The sequence below is a fragment of the Plectropomus leopardus genome, chromosome 17 (genome assembly GCF_008729295.1).
Source record: "Plectropomus leopardus isolate mb chromosome 17, YSFRI_Pleo_2.0, whole genome shotgun sequence".
Lineage (NCBI taxonomy): Eukaryota > Metazoa > Chordata > Actinopteri > Perciformes > Serranidae > Plectropomus > Plectropomus leopardus.
Window position 1 is genome coordinate 4,831,722 of NC_056479.1, and position 27,535 is coordinate 4,859,256.

Genomic DNA, 27,535 nt, shown 5'->3' on the forward strand with positions numbered 1-27,535 from the left:
TTGCCCTGATCATGGTCTTGGTCCTGGTTGCTCCGATGCCGTGATCGTGCTTGACGCAACCCTCTACTGCCTTTAATATGAGCCACGCCTCCACTATCAATATATGCATGAGACTCTTATCAACACCCACAATATTATCAGAGTGCATTTAGTAATTTTACACCTATTGTTATTGTAATATGACATGCATCTGTTTCCATTATTGCTGTGCATATCTCCCCCCTCCCTCTCTCTCTTTCTCTTTCCTTTTTGCCATGATTGTATTTTATTTGTTATTTACAACATCTTTTGCACGTTTGTCCATCCTGGAAGAGGGATCCCTCATCATCCTCTGCCACTCTTCATGAGGTTTCTTCCTCTTTTTTTCCCCCTGTTACAGAGGTTCATTTTTCCTCAGGTGATGTGAGGGTCTAAGGGCAGATGGATGTCGTACGCTGTAAAGCCCTCTGAGGCAAACTTTGGTCAGTGATAATGGGCTCTGTAAATAAATTTACTTGACTTGACTATTGAACCAGTCCTGTAATTCCCTCTTAAGAATTCCTTGAAATGGCTTCAAAACTAAAATAATAGCACGTCAATGCTCCTTAATTCTAATATTTAGCCAAATATTCAAAGGTTTAATTATTAACCCTGGGTGTTGCTTTTTACAGCTTCACATTACATAAAAAAAAGTATCATGTTGTTTTTCCATGCTAAAAATGTGTGAGGTTTGAGATCTCCATACAGACCAAGATGCCGTCCATCTTCTCCATCAGCTGTCCCTCTTCCTGTGGTACAACTTGATGACCCTCCTCTGGTGCAGTGTCTCCCACAGCAGGCTCTCCATCCGCATGTCGTGGTTTGAGTAGAAGACCAGAGGCTTCTTTATGGAGTCATAATAATGATCGGAAAATGCTTCATAGTTCTTGGTGATGAAACCGTAAGCAGAAACCTGCGGGACAGACAAAAAAACCTGTCTTTTTGTCCTTACACGTCCTGAAGATGATGTTATTGAGTTGTAAGTGGACTGTAAATCCCCAGATAATGTTTGAGAAGAATTAGTTAGTAGCTGTGAGCAACAACCTGATCCCATTTTCAAAAGTGTGTATTTGTTTACATTTATTATAATTATTTCCTTTTAAAGTCTGTTGAATTAGCTATTAGCAGCTCCTGTTTGCAGTGCAAACACGGCTGTTTAGACAACTATCACTGCATTACAGTGATACTGAAGAAAAGTTAAAAACTGGATGATTCTCAGGCAAGTTCTGCAGTTATGCAACGCAGAGCTCTGAGAGCTGGTGAAACAGAGTGCCCCAAGAATGATGTTTTCCTCTAGGCTAACCTGGAAGCTAATGTCGCCCTGGTTCCCTTGTCAAAAAGCCTATGGGATTTGTCCATTGGATTTTGGATCCTTGTTGAAAATCACCTCTGTGGTAAACAAATGTTTCTGATACTTACATGTTCTGTTCAACAAAATAATCTTAACAAATGAACACCGTTTTCAGGATATTTGAAGCCTAAATGCAATCTGCAGAAGTAAAAAGCACTCATTAGGCTATTACCTAACTGCACTACTGTTATGTCACAATCTTTATCAAGCTGTTACACTGGTTCTGCGTTGTTTGACGTCCTGTAGTCTCATTTAGCCGTTTGTTACCAACTGCCTTTTTAAGACACATAAAAGCTTCAAAGTTCACAAGTGGGATATTTTATGATGTATTTTATGTCGTAAAAAAAAAAAAATTGAAATTCTATTTAGCTTGTGTTCTAACCAAAAAACCTACTGACTTTAAATGAGGGAACCAGAGGAGCTGAAACGCTATGTGATTTCCAGGACGTTGTCAAAACTCTCTTAAAGTGTCTGAGTCAGCTCCATAGAAAGCTGTGTGTCACTGCAGCAGCTCTGACTGCTCACAATCTACAATAACTAACTTTCTGTTGTTGTAAAACACCTTCATGTACCTGTTGCTTACGTATGTGTGTGTGTGTGTGTGTGTGTGTGTGTGTGTGTGTGTGCATGCTCACCTGGTCACAGGTGTGTAAGGCAGTCAGGAGCATCAAAGCTCCGGTGCTCGGCATGTAAACATCACGAGTGCTCGGCATAGTCAGCAGAGGAGACGGCAGGAAACTGAAATATGATAAAAATACAGAGACATGATTCAGTGCTGTCATACAGATACTGAGAGCTAAACAATACATTCAGTCATCACAGTGACGCCTCACCTGTGTGTCACGTAGTAAATAAAACCTGGGTGGAGGAACCTGAAGTTTTCAGCTGGTTTGTGACCAAAGTACTGCCAGGGCCTGTTGGAGACACAACATCTGAATAACAACAACAACAACAGAAAACTAGAGGTAGTATGTAAACTAAGTGCATTTACTCAAATACTGTACTGTTCTTAAGTGCAAATTCAAAATACTTGTACTTTACTCGACTCTTTCTCCTCCACTCTCTGGAAGCTTTAGTGTTTTTCCAAATCAATATTTTTGCAAACAAAACATATGAAGACTTTAAAATATGATGTTGGATATATTAAATGAAATGGTGGTTGAATTCAAGACCTCACAAATTCAAATTTAAGTCTATTCAATGATTATTAAGGGACAATGTTTATACAATTGAATATAAGAAATTTTAAGATTTGTTTTAAGGACCTGAAAACTTTCCATGAGACAATTTGGAATAAAGCAAGTGGCAGTAATGTAATCTAAAAAAAAATAGAGCTGTGCTGCCATCTACAGGCCAAGCATGGTGTTACATGACACAGCAGAAGAAGAAAAAATGGGCAAATAAAATAAAAATTTGGGACAATTTATTCCTAACTGTATTAATCATAACTGCCATTGTACTAAATTTAAAAAAAGACACACAAAACAACAACAAAAATAAATAAAATAAAATAAAATAAAATAAAATAAAATAAAATAAAATAAAATAAAATAAAATAAAATAAAATAAAATAAAATAAAATAAAATAAAAATTACCTCTAGGGAAACAAAACAATCACAAGAAGACACAAATTGACTACAAAGAGACACAAAACGACTAAACTACCTTGAGGGACACAAGGAAACACACAATGACAAAAAAAGCAACAGAATGACATCCAAAGTAAGAAAAACAAAATAACAAAAATACATATATATATAATGACTACCAAGAAATGCACAATAACGAGGAAACAAGAAATGACTAAAAAAGACACAATTACCTCAAAGGGACGCAAAACAACCATGTGGAGACACAAAATGACTATAGAGAGATGCAAAAAAAACTACAATGAGGCATAAAATGACTAAAAATGACACAAAATGACCTCAAAGAGACATAACAACCACAAGGAGAATAAACTCACTAAGTAAGACACTTACAAATAATGATTATAGAGAGATGCAAAACTATTTAAAAAGACATCTAATTACCTCAAAGTGACACAAAACAACCAAAATGACTACAAAGACAAAAAAATTGCTACAAGGAGACACAAAATTACTATAAAATGCAAAGTCAAATGAAAAAGGTAAAAAAATAAACACACAGTCCATTGCATGCTTCTTCATTAATATAATACTGAGTAACTGGGACAAATGGACTCACCTGTCCCCTTTGTCTCTGCCTGAGGCGACATTCTGACCCTGAACAGCAGCCGACAGCATCAGATAATCTCTGAGGTTTGAAGGGATGAAGATGTATTTGATCTCCTGTAGAAGAAGAGGAAGACAGATGAAGAGATAAACTCATACGAGGACATTAAAACCTGTCAGAGGTATTTGTTGCTCTGAACGCTCCTCACTGGACTCTGAGGAACTTTGGTGAAACCGTCTCTTCGGTACATTTTGAGGGCATTCTTCATAGTGTTGGTGGTGAATCCGTAGAAGGAAATCTTCATCCCCACATCTTCTTCGAAACCTCTGATCATGGCTCCGTTCACCCTGAGGAGAGTGAAATCTGAAAAGTTGCCTCAAAGATATTGTTTTAGTAATCAGCAGAAACATGTAATAAAGTAAGTGTTATAAATCTTACAAAATACTACAAAATGTAATAAAGTGTAAAAATAAAACAAGTGTCCAGGTGTCTTCAGCTTCACCTGAAGACAAAGTCGTGGCTGTCGATGTTCTTCCCTTGTCGGGACCCTCGGAGGATTCCTCCGTTTCCGACCACAGCGCAGCGAACACACCTGTCAGGTAATCCTCGTTCAAAAAGACGAGAGCTGTTGAGAAGGGAGAGAGTCGACCTGACAACTGGAGGGACACAAGAAGAAGGAGTCAGATCATTTACTTCAGTAAAAGTACTTCAATGTGAAAATACTACAAGTAAAAGTCCTGCATTCAAAAGCTTACTTAAATGAAAGTTTTGGGGGGTTTGGGGATGGGGCAAACTTTTGTTTGTTTTTTCTTTCTTTTAAATGGGTGCCCCTTTATATTATTTTGTGTCCTCTAGATTCGAAGGTCTTTGCGGATCTGTGAAAGCAGTGCAGGCAGAGCTCCTTGTGAGTTCTTTTTTTCCTCAGCAGCAGTTTGTGACTCGCGTGCTGATCAGATCAGATTGGTGGGGAGAGGAGCAGCTGCTATGAGTGAAAGCAAACTTCAAGACCCTTAACATTAACATTAACATTCACTTTCACTGCACCTGATGTTGTGCTGCTCCATTTGTGCCCAGAGTGTGCTCTGCTCTCTGAGAGTGTGGTGCAATAAATAACCAAACAGTATGATGTTAACCACACAACACAATGTGATGGCCATCGAACAGATCAGCGTTTAGATCGGTTTCCTATCAGTATCAGCTGATCAGATTAGATTGATGGACGAGAGGAGCAGCTGCTACAGAAACAAACACATTTTTAGACCTAGTGCAGTGAACAAGTAAGTTTCACTTTTACTGCGTTAAACATTGTACTGCTGTGTCTGTGCACTCTGCGCTCCCACAGTGTGGTGCAATACATAACCATGATATATACATAATCAAATGGTGCTTCTAATGAATGGTCCAGCTCCAAAAATAGAAAATCTGTTTGTTGCGGCAGATGTTTCAATCAGGGTGGGCCTTTACAAATAAATAGATGTGTGGGAAACCCTGGTGGCTGATGCAGTAACAAAACGTTTATGGCATTATCTGAAGCCAGTGTTTCGTTTGTCTGTGCTGGGCTCCTGTAGAACAACATAGCAGACAGCGTGTAAGGATCTACTCTGTATGTAGATAAAAACAGCTCATCTTAAGTTACAAAAATGCAACATTTCTTAATTTCATGCGATTGTGTACTAATGAAAACATTCCTCTTTAAAGGACGGTACTTGAGTCCCTTTTGAGGAGGCAGAATAAACCAGATCATGAGCCTGACAAAAAGATGTTATTGTGGATCAGGAAATCTATAAGAGAAGAGTTTACCGTCAGCAGGAAGTCCCTTCCAGCCATACGGAGGTTTTCGTTTCTTCAGATGTTCCCAGGCAGGTTTGGACAAACTTTTCACCCACTGAAGAACCGACTCAGAGAACCTGAACTTCCCTCCGAGGAGAACATCGTTCCGCACTGCTTTCCTCAGAGAACAAGCTGCTTCTATCTGAACACACATTAGAAATACAGCAAATATCTGTTTTAATATAAGAGACAGTAAAAACATGTAGCAGGGCCAGAAAATACACATGTATGATGAGTCACTGCTGGGGGGGTCTCTGCCATCAGAGTGTCGTTGTGTGTGTGTGTGTGTGTGTGTGTGTGTGTGTGTGTGTGTATATATATATATATACACAAAACATAGATTGTAACACAGATCGTGCATTATTATTGTCATTTATCGTGATGTAGTGTCAGCATGAAGCAGCTGAGAAGATTAACGCCTCACCTCATCTTCTTCTTGTTCACCTGCTGAGGTGAGACTCCAGTCTGCCTGATCGCTGCCACCTTCTGTCTGCACACTGACATCACAACACACACACACACACACACACACACACACACACGCTGATTAATAATAAATAAGTACATGTAATAAACTGGTAATTTATCATCGTAACTGACTGTGTCTCGTTACGATGAAATATGTATTTAATACAATATATATTTAAACATGGTGATCAAGTGTACTATATTATAGTATAGTGTTGTTTTTATTTTTATTGTATAATTTTTCCATTTATTCTTGTCTTTTTTTCTGTAAAGCAATTTGTAAACACATTTATTATCATTATATTTTTATTTACAGGATCTGAATACTTCCTCCAACGTGGTAGGAAACAACGTCTTTCCCTCAAAATTAGAATCTATGTTTGACGTTTTCGTGGGTCCCTAAACTCAGTGCAGGCTGCCTGCATGTGGGCTTCTGACTGGCATTGACATTTGTTAAAGTGTAAATCTTTAAAGTTATTTATCTCATATTGCTCACATTATTGTGTTTAAGATATTATTTAGTGCTCAACCTTTACCTGCCGTTTTTTCCCCCTTTATGTTTGTTTACCCCTTTGCAACCTAAAGTGACATCATTTTTCTTGTGCTGCACTCAGACACCTTTTACAAGGATTAAAACCTTTGATTCTTTCAAAAACATGGGTAAAAAGGCAACAAGCAACTTGGCAAGAAAGGTCCCAGTAATTGCAATAAATATGCAGATTCATAAAATTATTTTGAAAGAAAGGCTAAGAAAAGAGAACTACATTTAAAATGTATGTTGGTTTTGTTTGTATGGGAACCATCCCCACTACAACAGGAAAACCCCGCTTTCACATCAATGCATGAGTCATATTTTATCTAAATATATAATACGTTAAACAATCACAGGAGACATTTTTATACGTTTAGTACTTAAATACATTTTCCTGGTAAAACCTACATACTTTTACTGAAGTTACATTTTTTATTTCAGAACTTTCACACAGAGTGCACAAGGTATTAACAATGGTGTAATTTTGGTGTAATTAAGTACATATGCTGTAAGACGGTACTTAAGTACAAATTCCCAGACCAAATTTTACTTAACTATTTTGTTATCACTTTATACTTTTACTCTATTGCATTTCAGAGGGAAATATTGTACTTTTAAATTTCGCTGGCAGCTTTAGTTACTTCACATATTAAGATTTTTCCATTAAAAATATGAGAAGAGTTGATAAAATATGACGTTTTGTAATAAATAAAATTAACTAAAAGTTTATAGAATTATAACTGAAATAATTAGTTGATTAATCAATTGGAAAATTACAGAAGATTTACTGCCAATTATTTTCGATGAACATTTAAGTCATTTTCTTACTTTTTCATTTTTAAATAAACGTTTTGGATTCTTCTCCTAGATTTTTATGCATTGGGTACTTTGAATACTTTAAGTACATTTTGCTGATTATTCCTTCTTAATTATACTTTAAAGGTAACATTTAAGGAGTAACACAGAAGGACTACATACTTCTTTCACCACTGGTATGGTATAAAGTACCACTGGTACTTTAACTGCAGTAAAGAATGTGAATACTTCCTCCACCTGTGAGAGTGACTCTGATACTGGATGTGATTGTTTACCTGCACTAAAACATGAGCAGCTGACAGAAGTAAACGCTTACCTGTTGAACTTGAGGTCGCTGATGTATTCAGAGAATAAAAAGGCACAAATGATGAGAGAAAAAGTCCCCAACAGCAAGAAAACACATTTCAGGGGCGTCCTCATTGTTCAAACCGCTGACACGGACTTCTCCTTCGTCATTGTTTTCCTGTCAGGTGAGCTCAGGTGAGGCGCTGCATCTAAAGTCCATCTCCGCGATGCGCAGGTGAAGGAAGAAAACATTTAATGTCAGCCCCGCCTGATCTCCTGTCAGAGTTCCGTGCAAATAAGAACAGAAATCAGTCGAACTGTTTATGAAGCCGAAAAACACATGTCGTGGCGACGGTGACGTCACTTTAAGGGCGGGGTCAGAGCCTTGGTTACTCAAGTGGGTGATTATATATATATATATATATATATATACATATATATGATATATATATATATATATATATGTATATATATATATATATATATATATGTATATATATATATATATATATATATATGTATATATATATGTATATATGTATGTATATATATATATATATATATATGTGTGTGTGTGTGTGTGTGTGTGTGTGTGTATATATACAGAGAGACAGACCGAGAGATAGATAGATAGATAGTAGATAGATAGATAGATAGATTGAGTCATATTAGTAAAGTGAGGAAGGAGAGACAGTTTTTTTTTTTTTTTTTTTTTTTATTGAACCAAACCAGTATTGCAATTGAGATAAGAGAGCAGGTACTGCTTATAACCCAAATCCCCTGACCCATCCAGTACCTCACATTGCCCTGTCCCTTAAAAACACCATCAACTTTATGAAATGATTCAGTGGCAACAACAAACAGTAAAACAGATTCAGATTGAATGAATAAGAATGAAACTGTAATGACATGAAACTCCATGTCTGTGGAAACACGGATGCTTCACACACATCTTCCCCCAGCAGCACAGATCTATATAGTGAGCACAATGTCAAGGTGGATACCCAAGATTAGTGTCACAATTCAGTATCAGTCCCAATGTGTCCCTTTTGAATATAAAATGTCATTTGACATGAGACATTTGTCAGGAGCTTTGTCATGATTAGTGTGTGAATTCTCAAGTTTTGACCAAAAACATATTTTGTGAGATTATTACAGTGACCTTGACCTTTGACCTTGGACCACCAAATTGTAATCAGTACATTCTTGAGTCAAAGTGGACGTTTGTGTCAGATTTGTAGAAATTTCCTCCAGGCATTCTGGAGAAATCACGTCTGCGAAGTGAAACAGACGCAAGGTCAGAGTGACCTTCGAAGAAATTCTCTCACGGTGTTCTTTAGATAGCACACTCACAAGAATAAGATGGATGTGAGGTCGCAGCGGCTGTAGCTACACCAGTTCAAAGAATTATGGCCACACTTCATACTGATGTTTTTGAAGATGTATTTCCTCTCCTTCTTTGTTTCCTCAGATACTTGACAGTCAAACACAGTCAAACACAGTTATACAACGTCATACATTGTCAACACTGTCAAACACCATCATACACCGTCAAACGCTGTTAAACACCATCATACACCGTCAAACGCTGTCAAACACCATCATACACCGTCAAACACTGTCAAACACTGTCAAACACCATCATACACCGTCAAACGCCATCAAACACCATCATACGCCATCAAATGCCGTCAAACACCATCATACACCGTAAAACACCGTCAAACACCATCATACACCGTCAAACGCCGTCAAACACCATCATACACCGTCAAACGCCGTCAAACACCGTCAAACACCATCATACGCCGTCAAACGCTGTCAAACACCATCATACACTGTCAGTCATACAATGTCATACAACGTCAAACACTGCCTTGCACAGTCAATCACCATCATACGTCAAACACCGTAAAACACAGTCATACACGTCAAACACCATCATACAATGTCAAACACCGTCTTACACCATCAAAGACAGTCATACACCATCGAACACAGTCATACAACGTCAAACACCGTCATACAACAGCAAACTCTGTAAAACACCATCATACATGTAAAACACCGTGAAACACCATAAAAGACACTCATACAACGTCAAACAGTCACACAACGTCAAACACTGTCAAACCCTGTCAAACACATCATACACTGTTAAACACATTCATACTCCGTGACAGCTACAACAAAAATAAAAGACGTAAAAGTTACATAACAAAACAAACATTTTCCACTCACTCTAAATCTAGTCTTGAAAACAAAATGACCAAATATGCAGCACAATGTCCATGTGAGGCACATTAGCAAAAAGGAGGGGTTATACACACATACCTTTCTTTCTTTTTGGTGAAGGTGCAGAGCAATTCAAGAACTGCAGGGAAAAAGGAGTAGAGTGTGCACCCCATATGTCTGAGGCTTCTGCAGCGGCCGGAGTTCGAGTCTGGCCTGTGGCCCTATGCTGCATGTCATCCCCCTTTCTCTCTCCAACCTTTCCTGTCAATCTCAGACTGTCCTACCAATAAAGGGAAAATGCCCCAAAAAATAATCTTAAAAAAAAAGACTAAACTTAAATCATCACAAATTTATAACTGAAATAACATATCAATTAAACTGTTTCTGAGACAGTTACAGCGACTCTGACTTCTGACCTTCGTCCAATAACATCTCATCAGTTCATCCTTAAATCCAAAGGAACATTTGGGCCAAATTTGCAAAAATTCTCTCAAGGCAGTCTTGATATCGCATTCACAAGAATTAGACAGATAGGGCCACAATGACCTTGACCTGTAATTCCCCATTAAGAGTTCCTTTAAATGGCTTCAAAACTAAAAGGAAAACACCTTATTGAAGCTCCTTGATGCTTGTATTTAGTCAAATATTAAAGGTAAAATGATTAAACATTGGATGCTGCTTTTTACAGCTTTACATTATATCAACATTTTATGAAAATAAGTATTGTGTTGTGTTTCCATGCCAGAAAAATGTGAGAAATTTGAAATGTTTGAGATCTCCATACAGAGTGTGGTCTTCTCCGTCAACTGTCTCCCTTCCTGTGGTACAAACTGATGACCCTTCGCCGGTGCAGCAACTCCCACAGCCCGTTCTCCATCTGCATGTCGTGAGTGTAGTAGAAGAGCGGAGGCCTCTTGATGGTGTCAAAGTAATGAGTGGGGAACTCTTCGTAGTTGTTGGTCATGAAGCCGTAAGCAGAAACCTACGTGACACACAAAATCATACTACATCATACCCATTGTGATTTGCTAATTGCATGCTTTGTTTTGTATACCACATGTGTTTGTATGGTATTGCGTGTGCGCTCACCTGGTCACAGGTGTGTAAGGCAGTCAGCAACAGCAAAGCTCCACTGCTCGGTATGTAAACATCCCGAGTGTTGGGGTAGTCCAGCAGAGGAGACGGCAGGAAACTGAAATATGATAAAAATACAGAGACATGATTCAGTGCTGTCATACAGATACTGAGAGCTAAACAATACATTCAGTCATCACAGTGACGCCTCACCTGTGTGTCACGTAGTAAATAAAACCTGGGTGGAGGAACTTGAAGTTTTCAGCTGGTTTGTGACCAAAGTACTGCCAGGGCCTGTTGGAGACACAACATCTGAATAAACAACAACAACAACAACAACAGCAAAATAGAGGTAGTATGTAACATGTGCTCAAGTACTGTGCTTATAAGTGCAAATTCAAAATACTTGTACTTTACTCAAGTCTTTCTTTTATGACTTTTTGAGGACTGGGAAACTTTCCATGAGTCATTTTAGAATAAATCACCCAAAGAGACAAAACACACACACACACACAAAAGGAGCCACAGACTGACCACAAATAGACACAAAACAACTTAAAAAAATGACCTCAAGGGACACAAAAGGAGACATGAAATGACCTTAAAGAGACACAACTAAAAAAAAGGACAAAATCACCCCAAAGTGACACAAAGAAACCACATGGACACATAAAAATGACTAAAAAAGACACATAATTGACTACAAGAGACACAAAACAACTATGAGGACACAACAAATAACTATCAAGGGACACACAGACACAAAAAAGACAAAACTACCTCAAAGAGACACTAAAAAGTCACAAGGAACGACTTAAACTGACACAAAATGATCTAAAAGACAACAAAACAACATGAAGAGACACAAAATAACAACAAAGAGAAAGAGAAAACTACAGTACATGAGACACATAACGACTACAAAAAAATGCAACACAAATTCAAGGAAAAGAGAAAAAAACAACTACAAGGAGACAGAAAATGACTGATTTGTTTTACAAAACAGCATGAGCATATATTAAATATAATGTTATCTGTGCAGCCCTGAGTCCAAGACAAATTTCCCTTACAGGGACAATACAGTATATGGTATCGTATAATATTGCAATACAGGTGACAGATAGATAATTGCAGTAAAAAAATTACAGAAAGTCAAATGAAAGGGAAGAAAATGAAACAAACAGTCCATCATATGTCTCTTGATGAATGAGACAAATGGACTCACCTGTCCCCTTTGTCTCTGCCTGAGGTGACAGTTCGACCTTGAAGAGCAGCCGACAGCATCAGGTAATCTCTGAGTTCTAATGGGATGAAGATGTATTTGACCTCCTGCAGAAGAAAAAACGGAGGAAATGAACTCTCATCAACACATTAAAACCTGTCAGAGGTGTTTGTGGCTCAGAACGCTCCCTTTACCGGATTCTGAGGGATTTCGGTGAACCCGTATTTTCGGTATAGTTTGAGGGCGCCCTTCATGGTGTCAGTAGTGAATCCATAGAAGGAAATCTTCGTCCCCACGTCTTCTTCGAAACCTTTGATCACGGCTCCGTTCAACCTGAGGAGAAAGGGAATACAATTGTACCGATATTTGATCATTTATGGTCGTTTCAGAAGAATATCAGAATAGCTGCGTCAAAGATCGTGTTTAAGGTAAAGCAGCAAATAAATATAATAAAATATGTTTCCCCAACTGTTACAAAATACTGCAAAGTGTAATGAAGTGTAAAGACAAGTGTCCAGGTGTCTTCAGCTTTACCTGAAGACAAAGTCGTGGTTGTCGATGTTCTTCCCTTGTCGGGACCCTCGGAGGATTCCTCCGTTTCCGACCACAGCGCAGCGAACACACCTGTCAGGTAATCCTCGTTCAAAAAGACGAGAGCTGTTGAGAAGGGAGAGAGTCGACCTGACAACTGGAGGGACACAAGGGAAAAAAGGATTCAAATCCTTTACCAGAAGTACTAATACTACACTGTGAAAATACTCGACTACAAGGAAAAGTCCTGCATTTAAAAAAGTATAATTTCCACAATATTTCCACAATATGAATAACTTAATAAATAAATAACTTAAAATACATATGTGTCCCCTTGTATTATTCTGTATCCCCTCTCTAGATTCAGAAGTCTTTGTGCGTCAGTGAACAGAGCGCAGGCAGAGATCTTTATCCTTTCTTTTTTCCTCCGCAGCAGTTTGTGACTTGCTGGCTGGGTAATTGTTTTGGCAATCAGTTCAGAGCTGATCAGATCAGACTGATGGAGAGAGGAACAGCTGCTGTGAGTGAACGCAAACTTTTAGATCCAGCAGAATGAATGATAAAATGTGCCTGTTCTGCTGCTCCATCTGTGCCCAGTGTGCTCTGCACGCCAGTGTGGTGCAATAAATAACCGAACAGTTTGAGTTTTTTGATTTAGTTTATTATTATAAAGCAAATGCTGATTGCATAATGTGATGGCTATAGAATGAGACCATCAGGGTTTAGACTGGTTTCCTATTAGCATTCTTTTTTTCCTCAGCAGCAGTTTGTGAGATTTGAGTTGCGGGGTGGATAACTGATCTGCTGATCCACTCAGAGCTGCTCAGATCAGATTGATGGTTGAGAGAAGCAGCTTCTACAGAAGCACTGAAATGCAAATTTTTAGACCCAGCGCAATTAACTATGAAGTTTCACTTTCACTGCGTCTAACATTCTATTGCTCTGTCTGTCCTCAGAGTATGCTCTGTGCACAGTGCGGTGCAATGCATTTCTGAACAGTATATATATTCCAATGGTGCTTCTAGTGAAGAGTCAAGCTCCAAAAATATAAAATCTATTTGTTGCGGCATCTGTTTTAATCGTGGCGGGCCTTCACAAACAAATGAATGTGTGGGAAACCCTGGTGGCTGATGCAGTAGCAACACTCGTATGGTTCTGTCTAGAGCCAGTGTTTGGTCTGTCCGTTCTGGGCTACTATAGAGACACCATCGCGGATGACCTGAAAGAGGAACCGCTCTGTATGTAGATAAAAACAGCTCATTTTAGGTTACAAAAACACAACAATTGATTGTGCACTAATGAAAACATTCTGATATATATATATATACATATATATATATCTCGAGTCCTGTTTGAAGAAACAGAATAAATGAGTCATGAGTGTGATGATAAAATGTTACTGTGCATCAGTCAAGAGAAGAGTTTACCGTGGACAGGAAGTCCCTTCCAGCCATACGGAGGTTTTCGTTTACTCAGATCTTCCCAGTCAGGTTTGGACAAACTTTTCCTCCACTGAAGAACCGACTCAGAGAACCTGAACTTGCCTCTGAGAAAAGTATCGTTCCCCACCACTTTCCTCAGAGAACAAGCTGCTTCTATCTGAACACACAAAAGAAATACAACAAATAAAAACAGGAGACATGCAGCGGAGACAGAGAATGTTTCTACACATGTATGATGACTCATTGACCAGTTAGAGTGTTTGGGTTGGTGGAGCGTGTCAAGTGGCGTCCACATGGCCATGTAAGGACCCAGATAGAAAGTTAAGTCTAGATTGGTTCAGTTCAGTTTAGTTTAGTTTAGTTTAGCTTGTTTTGGTCATTTTTACAACTCACAAAAATAAAATACACAAGTCAGTATGCAATAAATAAACAATACGTCATTGCTTTCATAACACTGAAAATAGAAAGTAAAAAAAAACATGCAAAAATAAAACAAAACAAAAACAGAACGCAAGATGACGAGCTCACCTCTTCATCTTGTTCACCTGCAGAAATGGGACTCCAGTCTACTTCATCGCTGCCACCTGCTGTCTGCTCACTGACATCACCACACACACACACACACACACACAGCCACACACACGCACACACACACGCACACACACACACACACACACACACGCACACACACGCACGCACACACACGCACAGTAGCACACAGCCACACACGCATGTATGCACAGCATGAAACTAATGAATCATAAATAAGTACATGCTATGTTAAGTACAGCAATTTATCATCTTAACTTATCTAAACATTTGCACTTATTTGAACCTTTGAAGCAAATTAGTGTGTTTTCTTTCAAAAACATGGGGAAAAAGGCAATGAGCAACTTCGGAAGAAATGCCTCACCACTTGCCAGAAATTAAAGTCTTTGTCTTTCTTTTCAAAAATAATTTTGAGTTTTGAGAGTATTTTTTAAAAGATTTTTCTGCTTTGGATACTTATACTTTAAGTACATTTTCCTGATTTTTCTTACTACATTTTACTTATGTAACATTTTCAATGCAAGGAGAGAGTATTTTCATGGTATGGCATTAGTACTTTCTACATCTACTTAGTAAATGAACTGCACCCCCCCCCCCGGTGTATCATCAGTAAAGAATGTGAATACTCCCTTCACCGGCGAGACTGACTGACTGTGATATTGGATGTGAGAGAAGGAAATTCTTACCTGTCGGACAGGTCGCTGATGTACTCAAAGAATAAAAAGGCACAAATGATGACAGAAAAAGTCCCCAACAGCAAGAAAAGACATTTCAGGGGCGTCCTCATTGTTCAAAACCACCGATACGGACTACTTTCTTCTTCTTCTTCTTCTTCTTACTTTTCTCCTTCCGTCATTATCATCCTGCTAGGTGAGTTTACCTGAGGCGGGGAGGTGAAAGATAATTTAGCATAGGTGCAGGAGGGGTTTGGTGTAACCAGTAGACTACGTTGCCGGTAAGACTGGTTCTGTCCATTAATAAGAGCGTGAGGGTATCGACGATCGCTAAACACCTGTGGTGACGTCACATCAAAGGCGGAGTCAGAGCTGCTCAGGTAGATCAAGCTGCATTCACACTATAGATGGGGGGAGGGGCGTAGGTGTGCCGTGCAGGAATGTTTATAGGATTTGAGGACACTGGGGGCTCATCACGGGCCTCTCCAGCAGGGGAATCCCAAGAGGATGATCTTTTTTTCTTTCTTTCACTTTTTTTCCTGAATAATTATAAATTTTGACGATATTAGTGGCTATCAGTAGGCTGCCGAGTAAAAAGTACTTTACAGCTGCTGTTATTAACCCTTTTTAACCTGGATCAGTATCAGTTTTCCTGTCCTGCGTTCAGCAAAATTTCACAAGCTAACTGCACCTTTGAAATGTGAGAAAACTGGGTTGATTTCTTTTGAAAAAAAGAAGCCCCAGAAATTGCATGAAATTAGTAAAAATGTCCACAAAACTATATTTAGAATGATATTTTTTTATATTTAAAATAATGCCATAGAAAAAAAAGTAAAATGAACACACACACACACACGCACACACACACACGTTTGTGTGTGTGTGTGAGACTCTTCATTGTACAACACACATTTTCCCAAGATTAGTGTGATTGATTGGTGTGATTAGTAGAATGGAGTTATAAAACAAAGCCTCTATAACTTTCTCTTCTTTCTACTATGAAGCTACACTTGAAAAAAAAAGATTATAACATCATTGCAATCAGCAGTCCAGGTTGTTTATATTTATACATTTATTATTATGAAAGAAAAAGTCATTACATAGTTTAATTAAAAATAAAACTCGAAGACACATTTTAAACATCAACTAGCAGAGAACGTGTGATCCAAATACAGTTAAAAACAAAAAACAAAACATCACTACATTAGATCAGCACTTCCTGCTGCAAAACAAGTCCATATCCTGAGGAGACATTCCTAAAATGATCTTCTCAAACAGAAAATCTAAAGCAGCACATTAGAGCCAATGTTATTGTGAGAATAATGTAGAAATATTTCCAGACAAAAAATTGCAATAATAAAAAATTAAAGTCATTAAAAAAAGTTTTATTTTTTTGTCCAAATTGTTGATATTTTGAGAATTGAGCCCTCATTTTTACAGAAAAGTTCATATTACGAGTAAATGACAGATAATTGCCTAGGACAGTACGCAACTTATAGATTCCCCATATGTAATAAATAACAAGATAAGTAAATAACAAGTATGTAATCTGTACTCTTAAGCATTATTAATAATCAATATTGATAAAAAAAAAAAAAATTGACATGAGATATTGACAGGCCTACAGTATATGTGTCTGTTTTCTCCACAAAGACAGAAAAGTTAAAAACATTTGTAACTAAAACAAGATTTCATCTCTCAAATATAAATCTACAGTACTTTACATTCAAGTTTTGAGTGAGTTGCTGTTGCCATGGTAACTGGGATGTCCTCTCAGAGGGAGTAAAGCTTCATCTGCTCCTCCATGTCTCCCTCCGTCACCTCCCCCAGCGCCTCCTGGTTCTCCCTCAGCAGCCGGAAGATGGCTGCCAGTTGCTCCTGTTGCACCCTGGGAAGTCAAATCACAATGCATGCATACATGCATTCAAACATGCACGCACATGCACGCACGCACACACACACACACACACACACACACACACACAAAATCTGAAGTTTGCCTTGGAGGTCACATGTAAGCATGTGTGTTAAGGTGAGTGTTTGTGTTCAAGCAACATTTCCAAGACGAAGAATCACGGTAATATTATAAAGAAATAAATGGGGGAAAAAAATCATTACATGCAACAAAGAGACAATAACAAAATGATAATGATAATAATAATAATAATTTTAGTTTATGTATTTATTTTTCTTTTTCTTTTTTTCTTTAATTCATCTATTTATAATTCTTTAATTTATTTATTATATAATTATGAAATATGTTAAATTTTGATCAAAAACTCTTATTTTTTTGTCATAAAAACACCACATTACCCACAATACATAAAATTATTCAACCACAACCACAGCATGTTAGAGTCAATGTTAATGTTAGAATAAAGTTGAAATATTTTGAGAAAGAAACTGTGGAAGTATTTACAAAATTTGTTTAATGTAATTTTTGAGAAGGGAAAAAAGTTGAAATATTTTAAATGAACTCCAAAATCTCTCAAGATTAATGTTGTAATATTTAAGTCAAAGAAATATGTTATATTTTGAGACAAAGTCTTAACAATTAGTTAGAAAAAACGATATTACCATTACAAGAGAAAAATGTTTTATTTTGAGAATAATGACATAATTTTTATATTGTCGTATTAATTTCTCTTTTCTTACATTATCACTTGTTGTTGTTGCCTTGTTTGAGAATGACTAATATTTATGTTATAATTTTCTGCAGAAACAAAAACAAAAGAAGTAGCTAGAAACTAAAAATGATCACACATAAGACTGCATTAAAATTTTCACTGCATGAGATGCTGAAATAAACTGCACTGTAGACTCTTCTCTTCATAAAAAAAACTTTCTCCTAAAACAAACAAAACAAAAACAACTGTTTCACACAATTACTTATTTATTGCATGTTTAAACACTGAAATCAAACAGAAGAACTCGAAACCTCAAACGTGCGACTGAGAACTGAACACGTTTCCCTTGTGTTTGATTTCTGTCGACTTTTAGACTAAAGTTGTTCTCCAAAGAACAGCAGGCGGAGAGTTTAGTGTTGCTCTTATTTGACTAAACTTCACTGAAATCACAGTTTAGTAGTTTTAAACATCACACTCCCTCTCTCTGTCCTGAAATCACAAAAACTTCACACTCCGTTTCTGTTAATGTCACCACCTCCTCCAAATTCACCCCCTTCACCTTGAAAATCCTCAACACAAAGAGCAGACCGGTGAAACACAGATTCCTGAAGGCACTTTGGTGTAAAGACGTTTGCTATTCACAAGCAGCTCGGGCCAGAAAAGCCCGGAAACCCAGAAATTAAATTAAAAAAACAAGCAGTTTGGCTTGATTCATTCCTTCAGCGCTCGTCTTCTTCACTGATCAGCTGTGAGGAAATCGAGAAAGAAGCTGAAGGTGTTGTCTTGTGTAGATCACTCGGGAACTCTGAAAACAAGAGAGAAGGATTCAGCTTCCAGGATTGCACAAAGAAACCTAAAATAAACATTTCTTTTACTGAATAACATGAATACAACCACAAAAGGATTTCCTTAAAATCAGCCATTATGTTTTTGACATTGAAATTATTCAGGCATCTGTTGGTTTCTATTCATTTTTATGGATAAAACAAGTTGTTTGAAACTCAAAATTCATTCATTTATAGTAAACTAAAACCTACACAAAATTTGTTTTTGCTCCCATTTTTCACATTTGCACTCAGCAGGCATATCTCTATAAACCGTCTCGCATGTTGTTTGTGTGAATTTGGCAGTACATCCAACCAGCTTCACGACCACAGAACCGATGCAAAAATTGGTTTGCACAACCTGTCAGGGAAGTTCATGCTCGTGGTCCTCACCAGGGTCTTCACCTGATAGCAATTTGTCGTTGTAACCGACTTTTGCGGTTGTGAGGCTGGTTGGATGCACTGCCAAATCTTGTTGTGTGATCAAACTGTCAAACATATTAGAGTGGCCTGTTATTGTGACCATACCAAGGTACACCTGTGTAATAAGAATGCTGTTTTTAGGTGAATATATTATCTTGGAAAAGGATAAATGCTCAATAACACAGATTTGAAAAAATTCAAACCAAAAATTGAGCGAAGTAAATCTTTTGAATGCATAAACAATGTTTAACCTTTTGAAACCAGCTTGATTGGTTTCAAAAACAATAATAATAATAATGCAGATCAGTATTTCATTTATTTACTACTATTATTTATTTATAGGATAAATAATAATAAATCATTTTCTGGACATTTCCCCTATTTTTTTATTATCTTTCTAATAAATTGGGAAAACATGGGAGCAAAGCCAAAAATGGTATTTTGGAATTTTTTGCATATAAAAATAAAATTAATAAATAAAGCAAATACTTCCAGTCCACTATTGATGATGATATATGATTGACTGATCTGCATTTGAAGCCCTTGTAAAATACCAAACACACAGCTGTGACTCAATTACAGTTTCAGTAATACTGCTAGAATAAGCTGCCAATGCACAATTAATGTAAGCCTCTGGGGGCCTTCGGCAGAAAGAAATACATTAAAAAAAAATCCATATCTGTTCAAAAATGCAGAGCTGAGTAAATAATTTGCAGAAAAACTTGCTGGTGTGGTCCTTTAAATGCAGGCTGGAGTTACTAATGTAATACTGGATTAATAATTCATGCTGAAGGTTTATAATGTTTGTCATTTTAAGCCAAGTCATCTGTGAAATGATGAAAAAACAGAAATAAATAAGAAAGACTGTCTTGTGAAGTTTTTGTGCATTGGTTAGACCTTGCTGCTGGATGCTAAAACTCTATCACATAGAAATTGTTTTTAGGTTTTAATAATAACTTGCTTCAGGGAAACAAACATAATCTTTAAGCAGACATAACCAGAAGTATAAAAATATTTAGCACACTTAAGTTGCTATTTACTGATATTGTGAGAAAACAAATGTCTTAAAATGCGTGTGAATGTTTTGCAGAGATGTTTGTTTTGTTGAATGGAAAATTTGTACATAAAAAGCAATTAAAAAACATCACTCTGCTGTCATTTTGTTACTCTTAAAACATACTTGCTGTTGGAAATTTAACATTTATAACTTAAACTGCTAGGTGACAGCTTTGTCTGCTCCTTTAATTAATTAATAATAATTAACTGTTTTTTTTAATTATAAAACAGGCTGTAGTTTTACAAAGAGCCAAATGTTTTTATGTATTTAATGGATTGAGGCTGACACATAAGAAGCAAGCATCTGATTTATCTAAACTCCACTGTGACTGACAGCCAGAGCAGCAAGGAAATAAATTTGTTATTCAGATACACGTTCCCTAAAATGCTGACAGGTAATGATCATGTGTGAATCTCATCACTTCACAGCTGAAGCTGAAAAACATAACTAGGTGTTGCTTTGCATGAGCTTGAGCAGCACTCACCGTCAGCTGTGGTGTTAGCAGGCAGCATGCAGGGTTAGCAGGTGAAGCTGTGACCGAGACCAGAGGAAATAAGTGAAGAAGAAGAAGCGAGCGTCCCCAGTGACAGGAAACCAGCACCAGAACCACAGAGATGGAGGCAGACACTGCAGCGTGCTGTTGTGCATTAAACACGCAGGTGATCGGTCTTATTTTGGCTGAATGTTGGGTGTGTGTGTGTTATGTCTTCTCACATAATTGTGAGCAAAGATGACGCTGAGCACAGGTGTGATCAGTCGGAGCAAACACCTGCATCTGTGCTGCAAACAGCTCTTTGCAATCAGATTAGAAGGTCAATACAAATAATAATGACCTTTAAATCATCTGACAAGGTGTTTTCAGGATGTTTGCCGACATGCTGTATTTACACAACTCAAATGTCAAATAGAACATATTTTGTAATTGTCATGTTGAGTCATGTCTTTTCTTAATAAAAATAACTAAATAATAATGTAAAAATAAATATCATAATAAAGAAATTAAATATAATAATGTGTTTAAATATATATACACATATATAAACAAATTTCTATTATAGTTATGATTTATGACTGACTTTGCAGTTTTTTCTTTTATTTTTCTCTTACTCTGCTTATTGTGACTGAAATACACCAAAATACTAAACAAATAGTCAAAAAAAACAACCTTTGTCTATTTTGTATATTTGTAATTCTATATCTTTAAGCACCTTACATACTCATCATATTATACATATTTTATGTTGGTTTTTTTTTTGTTTGTTTGATTTTAGATTTCTACATGCTGGTTTGAAGAACAATGCACATATTTTTATTTTATATTTTCACTAATGCACATACTTTATTTTATATTTTTATCCAATTCATGTCAACCGTATCAACTTACTTGTTTACATTTCTTTTATATTCTAACAAATTTTAAAAAATGACTAACTTCTGCATTTTTTAAAAAATGTTCTCTTACTCTTCTTATTGTGACTGTTATGCACCCAGTTATCAAATAAATAATAAAAAAAACTGTTGTATATTTGTAATATTTGTAATCCAAAATTGTACACACTGTACATACTCATATATTATATAGACATATATCATGTATTATTATTTTTTTTAAATCTCTACATGCTGGTGTGAAATTGAAGAATAAGCACATATTTGTCCTTTTTTTTTTTTTTTTTTACTAATGCACATTATAATATAATGCACACTATATTTTCATTTTATATATTTACTATATTTTATGTTTTTACTTTAATTTACTTCTATAATTCCCTATGCTTGTAACCGTATGGAATCACAATTTCGCCCACCTGGGATCAATAAATCAGGGTATTTCTGATTTTGATTTATTCCAAATGTTTGATTTCCACATGTATTGTCTATATTTGTCCTATAGGGGGTGCTCATGTGCAACAACACGACTCCCTGAGATACAAGGGAGCAGAGTCTGATCAACTATTACCAGCTGAACATAGTAAACATTTGAAAAAACTCTTAAACTTAAAACAGTTAAAACTGATTCATAAAGTCTTGTTTTCATCTCATGTTGTATCAGAGTAAAAACCTTTCTCTTTTGTGACTTTTACTTTGAAAAATGTAAATTTACAATAATATTTACAATAATATATTATATATGATAATATAATTTTTTTTGCAACCCTGAAGAAGATGAGGAAGAGTTTTCTGCAAAGTATAAAGCAGACTAAAGAACTAATGAATGTGACTTTGTGGTGAACACACAGAGTCTCTATTATGCATGAACAAACTTTTGGAATGAGGCTGGTATTAAGTTTAGCAACTGGTTCCTAAAATCTGAGCTGCACTGATATAAAAGTCCACACCCATCCTAATAAACTGGAAAATATGTGGCACCAGTATCACATTACACTCCTCAGACAGTGGTGGAGGAAGTATTCAGATCTTTCAGATAAGTTAAAGTACTTATACCACAATACTCTATAACAGGTAGAAGTCCTACACTGAGAATAACACTCACTAAGAATGTGCACATTTAATAAGAAAAAGGTACTTAAAGTATCACAAGTAAAAAAAATTCCCCTGCTATTTTACTGTACATACTTTATCATTTGATTATCATTACTCATGCATTTATGTAAAAGCAGGATTAAATAAAAGCCACTTTGTTTCCATGAAGTATTCTCACTGGTCCCAGTACTGCGATGGAGAGTGTGTCCTTTGTGTTTCCTCTAAGAGCCGGCTGAAGCTTCCTATAGGATCCTTTGTGTTTCCTGTATGGATGACTTAATCCCCTCTGAGAACACATGACCCACATTGGCCAACCTTCCCAGTGTCTTTATAGTGGTTTCTATGCTCTCTGGGAAGGACACACTGGGTATACTGGTGTCTGTCCTTTCTAAGGAAGACATAGTGTATAAACTGGTTTCTAATGGGAGATTTAAGCTTCAGGGTGAGGTGACAAGACTGAGGCCTCACCGGTTTGATGATACTGGTGTGTTCTCTGTTAACTGGGATCAAAGAGGAGGTGAACTGGACTGCAATATGCTGTAGTACTGCTGGTGTAAGACATGAACCATATGACCCAGTTAAAAGCAGCAGAGTCAGAAGGGGCTTCAGGAGGACTGGAGGAGGAGGAGGGGGAGGAGGTCAGCATCACAGGGAGGATGGATGGACTAATGAGTAGGATAGACTGATACTTGATTCGTTTTTCAGATTTATCAGTAACAGTAACCTAAATCAGTTAATACATGCTGCAACATGTGAATGTTCTGCTCTAATTATTTGTGTAGTGTTTCCAGGAATAGTTCTATATTTTGGTAAATTTGAGGAGATCAATATCAACCTCATGTTTGTGTTTTAATGTTGGCAGAATGGGAAGAACATGAAGATCTCCCAACACCAGTATTATATTGATTCTACAAATATGTAACTGTATGTAGTATATTTCTTGTACATATAACTTTTACTTTTTTATTTCTCGCTTTAGGGCTACTTCTTTCTAATTTGTGTCATTTTATTGTTTCTATTCTATTCTCATTTCAATATTTGAATATTTACTTAAACACACTCTGTTTGTAACCATTTTTAAAACTAAGCTTAAGATGATTCCACAGCTTTTAATAATATTTTTTGTGGTATTTTTATTTTTTCAATTAATTTTCAAACGTATCTGTACTATTATCAAACCTTATTTTATTCTTCATTTTTCTTCTTCTTTTATTCTAATTATAATTGTATAATTATATACTATCTTATTATTATTACTACTGAGGGAGTTTTGTTCAAGAGATCAAACTCATGTTTGTATGTTAATGACTGCAGAAGCCATTTTTAAAACCAAGCTTAAGACTATCCTCTTTTCTGCAGCTTTTTAGGTTTTTTTTCCTGGTAGCTTTACCATTTTTAATTAGTTTTTAAACTTGTCTGTAGTGTTATCAAACCAATCTGTCTTGTAATTTTTCTGATTTTATTCTTCATATTTTCTTTTACTATTATTATCACTATTGAATGAGAAGAAAATCAAATTGGCTCATTGTTGAGTCCAAGTAAATGTTTGTGCCAAATTTGAAAAAACTCCATTGAGCTGTTCTTGAAATATTGCGCTCACGAGAATGACCTTTATTATAATTTTATATCAGGAATTATATTAGGAATTCTGCACAGCATTAGTCTATCCGTACTCGTGAGGTGTTGTTGGGGTTGATATTGGGGGGAGGACTATTGGGAGGTTATTTGATAGAAATATGACCTTACCACATCCTTCCTAACACACTGTGTGTCTGCTGAGGTTGATTATAGAGAGGTAAAATCAGATGTAAGCTCTATCCTGAAAAGATAAAGGTGGAGGCAGTCAAAAGCTCTGCTGACTCACACAGAGGAAATACACAAAACAGTTATTGTAGCACAAAATGTAAATTATCCACAAAAACTGGGGTGTCATGCTCAGATATCAGGAGTGGGTGGGATGGCAAGACATGGATAAACTGAAGTTATCCATTGATCTACCACTGATAAGGTACCTGACTTCTGATATTAATCAATACTGTTTTTAACAGTAACAGTAATTAAATAATTAAACAATAATTAAAGATATATAATCACACTGTTCAACAAAACCATGTTTAAAGTTCATCTATGTATAAAGTGTATACTGTGATCCATATATTTTGTATCCAATTCAGTGTTCAACCTAATACCTCCCCTTTTGTTCCTAAATTATAGCATTGAGTGATGGCCCCGAAGAGACGTTTTTGTAGAATGTTATGATGTCACAGTTAAGTTGACCTTTTGGATACAAAATGTCAGCACTTCATCATCATATCCTATTACACATTTGTGTGAAATTCTGTCAGGATTGGCGCATAAATTCCTGAGTTATGGCCAAGAACATGTTTTATGAAGTCAACCTTGACAGTTGATCTTTCACCACCAGATTCTAATCTGTTCATTCATGAGTCTAAATGGATGTTTGTGCCAAATTTAAAGAATCTCCCTCACGGCCGTCTTGAGATATCAATACGAGAATAAGATGGACACAAGGTTATAGTTACTTGACGTTTAACCAACAAATCCGAATTAGTTGATCCCTGCCTCAAAATGGATGTTTGTGCCAAATATGAAGAAATTCAATGTGTTTTTGTGATAGTGCATTCACAAGAATGCAATGGGTGTGGTTAGTGACCTTGACCTTTGACCACCACAATTTAATTTTTTCATCCTTAAATCCAAGTTGACATTTGTGCCAAATTTGACAAAATAAAAAAAAAATCTTTATCCTTGAGATATCATGTTCACAAGACTGAAACAAATGCAAGGTGACAGGATTTGACCTTTGAACATCATAAATCTAATCGGTCATCCTTGTGTCCAAGTGGACATATGTGCTTGTGCTTGTCTTTGCCTCAAACAAATCCCACATTAAAGAAGCCATTGTGATTAACCCAAAAAAGTCCAAAGCAAAGCTGCAACCAGATGCATCTGGCAGAGCAATAAAACATGAACTAGCAGATTTGTTGGGTTACTAGGCAAAAAGATTTCACCGTGTCTCAGTCGTGTAAAAAGACCTTACACCAATGACATGGCACCTGAGCGACTCCATGTGCTAAGGAAGGCTGCAAGATGTGGTTTAGAATTTCCAAAAAAACAAATATGTGCATGCTGATGGTGCCCTTAAGAACTGGACCGAGCGCCGGATACCTGACAGTTTTCACTGCTCAGTGACGCGAACACATTTTGATCAGTGTTGTGATCAGTACTGAGCTCTGAGCCTTGGTGTTGGAGCTTCAACAGCTAACCTCATACTGAGTGCTGAGAATATCGTTCATATGAGGACAGAGTTTACAGAGACTGAGTGAGGGAGGCTGGAATGAGGAAGTTGGACGGCATTCAGAATTAAAATATTTATTCATCTGTGAAGTCATTTGGCCCTGAGACTCGACTCAGACTCAACAGAAGAACAAAGACACGTTCTCTCCTCTGCTTCTCTGTAAAACTCACAGAAACACAATAAAGCCAGGGAGAACATTTTTAAGGGCTTCTGGGGTTTTTAATAAAAACGAGCCTCCAATCAGATGAGCTGAGTGCGTTCACTCCCTAAATCTGTAAATACTCTTTCCTTTAACTTGGCTGAGACACCTTCAGGCTTCAGTCTCAACTAACAGACAGAGAACATACGTAACAGAGGATTATATAACACCTCTATTCACTCATGGTCCCTGGTGGCCTCAGGATGTGTTGACTAGAGACATGAACCTGCTCTCTGTCAAAATCTACAAGAAAAAACTGAATATTGACGAGGACATGTGTCCTAGTGAGAATACTCTGGAGATATGATGAGAAAACAAAGATTTAAACTACAAAACTTCTACTGTGACAAGACTACAAGTATGGAGTCACATTCACAACTCCACAATTATGGGCTGATTATTATTTTGATAAATCAAAGCATATTCGTGAGAGCTAATGCTAGGTATGCTAACTACGTTGTGGGGTTAAAAACTTGAAGTAAAAGTGACAAAAATTCATACAGTTGCTCAGCTGGAAATGACAGAGCAGAACACCCTTCACCTCCCATCACTCTGCAGGACTGAAGCTTTAGCTGCTCCCTCTTACACCTGCTGGCCTTTTTCTATTTATGCAGGCAACAAACAAAGGATGAAACAAAATAAAACAGACAGCAGGGGTTTGTGTTTCTGCATGCATTCAACATGTCACATGTCATGCTGTGACACCATCAGCATCATGAGGACAGGAAAGGTGAAGATTAAACTGACCTCTGCTCCTCCTCGATCTCTTCCTTCGTCATCATCGTCTCAAACTTGCTCTGTTTCTTTCCAGGAGTGAACTTCACTTGATCTTCAGCTGCAGCCTCCTCTGACACACACAGAGACACAGAGTCAGTGATGGAGTAACTGAGTACATTCATTTAGTATTTCAACCAACCTCTACTGGCGGTTATAATTATGATAGGAGACGAGGAGAAAGTCAGGCGATGTAGTATCAAGAATGACAAAGTCAACAGAGGGAGGAGACCGCGGAGGATAGATCGGTCAAACAAACACAGGTCTTTGACTGAAGATACTGCTGTTTGTGTCCCAAAAGTCAATGTTGAGTTATTTATGTCACATTCATAACATATGTCACGTTATTTAGGTCACATATGGAACTTATTAAGGTCATGTACGTAACAAACATCACATACATAACAAATGTGCTTATTTTAATTAGGACTGTCGAACAATTATTTTAAAAAAAATGTGACTAATTGCTGAATTTTCATAGTTAATTGCCATTAATCGCATTTTTAGATCACTTGTTATATTCCATTATTTAAGTTATATATAAGTTCATATTGACAATGTAAAGCAATTCTTACCAAGTTGTCTTGATTAGGAATCAAACGAC

The 27,535-nt window shown here is 36.8% G+C and overlaps 3 protein-coding genes across 6 annotated transcripts in view; all 3 read right to left on the reverse strand.

Annotated features, from left to right (window-relative positions):
- Positions 1-642: 642 nt before the first annotated feature.
- On the reverse strand, positions 643-7,638 carry st6galnac2 (ST6 (alpha-N-acetyl-neuraminyl-2,3-beta-galactosyl-1,3)-N-acetylgalactosaminide alpha-2,6-sialyltransferase 2). Its single transcript, XM_042504555.1, has 9 exons — positions 7,529-7,638; positions 5,821-5,893; positions 5,367-5,538; positions 4,069-4,222; positions 3,775-3,913; positions 3,579-3,682; positions 2,203-2,283; positions 2,005-2,107; positions 643-931 (listed from the first exon to the last, which is right to left on the reverse strand). The coding sequence occupies exons 1-9, from the start codon at positions 7,630-7,632 to the stop codon at positions 752-754; spliced, it is 1,110 nt and encodes a 369-aa protein (XP_042360489.1). The 5' UTR covers positions 7,633-7,638; the 3' UTR covers positions 643-751.
- LOC121956376 (alpha-N-acetylgalactosaminide alpha-2,6-sialyltransferase 2-like) lies at positions 7,633-15,554 on the reverse strand. Of its 2 annotated transcripts, XR_006106698.1 has the most exons (10): positions 15,237-15,554; positions 14,530-14,599; positions 13,987-14,158; positions 12,563-12,716; positions 12,223-12,361; positions 12,032-12,135; positions 11,020-11,100; positions 10,822-10,924; positions 9,832-10,714; positions 7,633-7,773 (listed from the first exon to the last, which is right to left on the reverse strand). XR_006106698.1 is itself a non-coding variant. In XM_042504554.1 (9 exons), exons 1-9 carry the CDS (start codon positions 15,335-15,337, stop codon positions 10,535-10,537), a joined length of 1,104 nt encoding a protein of 367 aa, XP_042360488.1. In that variant the 5' UTR covers positions 15,338-15,554; the 3' UTR covers positions 8,192-10,534. The 2 variants fall into 2 exon arrangements, 1 of the variants encoding a protein (XP_042360488.1); XM_042504554.1 differs by lacking the exon at positions 7,633-7,773 and having other exon boundaries at positions 8,192-10,714.
- Positions 15,555-18,099: 2,545 nt separating this feature from the next.
- LOC121956378 (protein TsetseEP-like) overlaps positions 18,100-27,535 on the reverse strand; it is a 28,338-nt gene continuing 18,902 nt past the window's right edge. Inside the window, exons 3-5 of one of the 3 annotated variants that reach the window (XM_042504557.1) lie at positions 26,905-27,004; positions 24,386-24,458; positions 18,100-18,656 (exon numbers count right to left, since the gene is read on the reverse strand). In XM_042504557.1, the coding sequence (XP_042360491.1) occupies positions 24,425-24,458; positions 26,905-27,004 (134 nt within the window). In that variant the 3' untranslated portion in view covers positions 18,100-18,656; positions 24,386-24,424. Of the gene's footprint in view, positions 18,657-24,385; positions 24,459-26,576; positions 26,760-26,904; positions 27,005-27,535 lie in introns of those variants that run through there. The other 2 variants (XM_042504559.1, XM_042504558.1) reach the window with 2 other exon arrangements.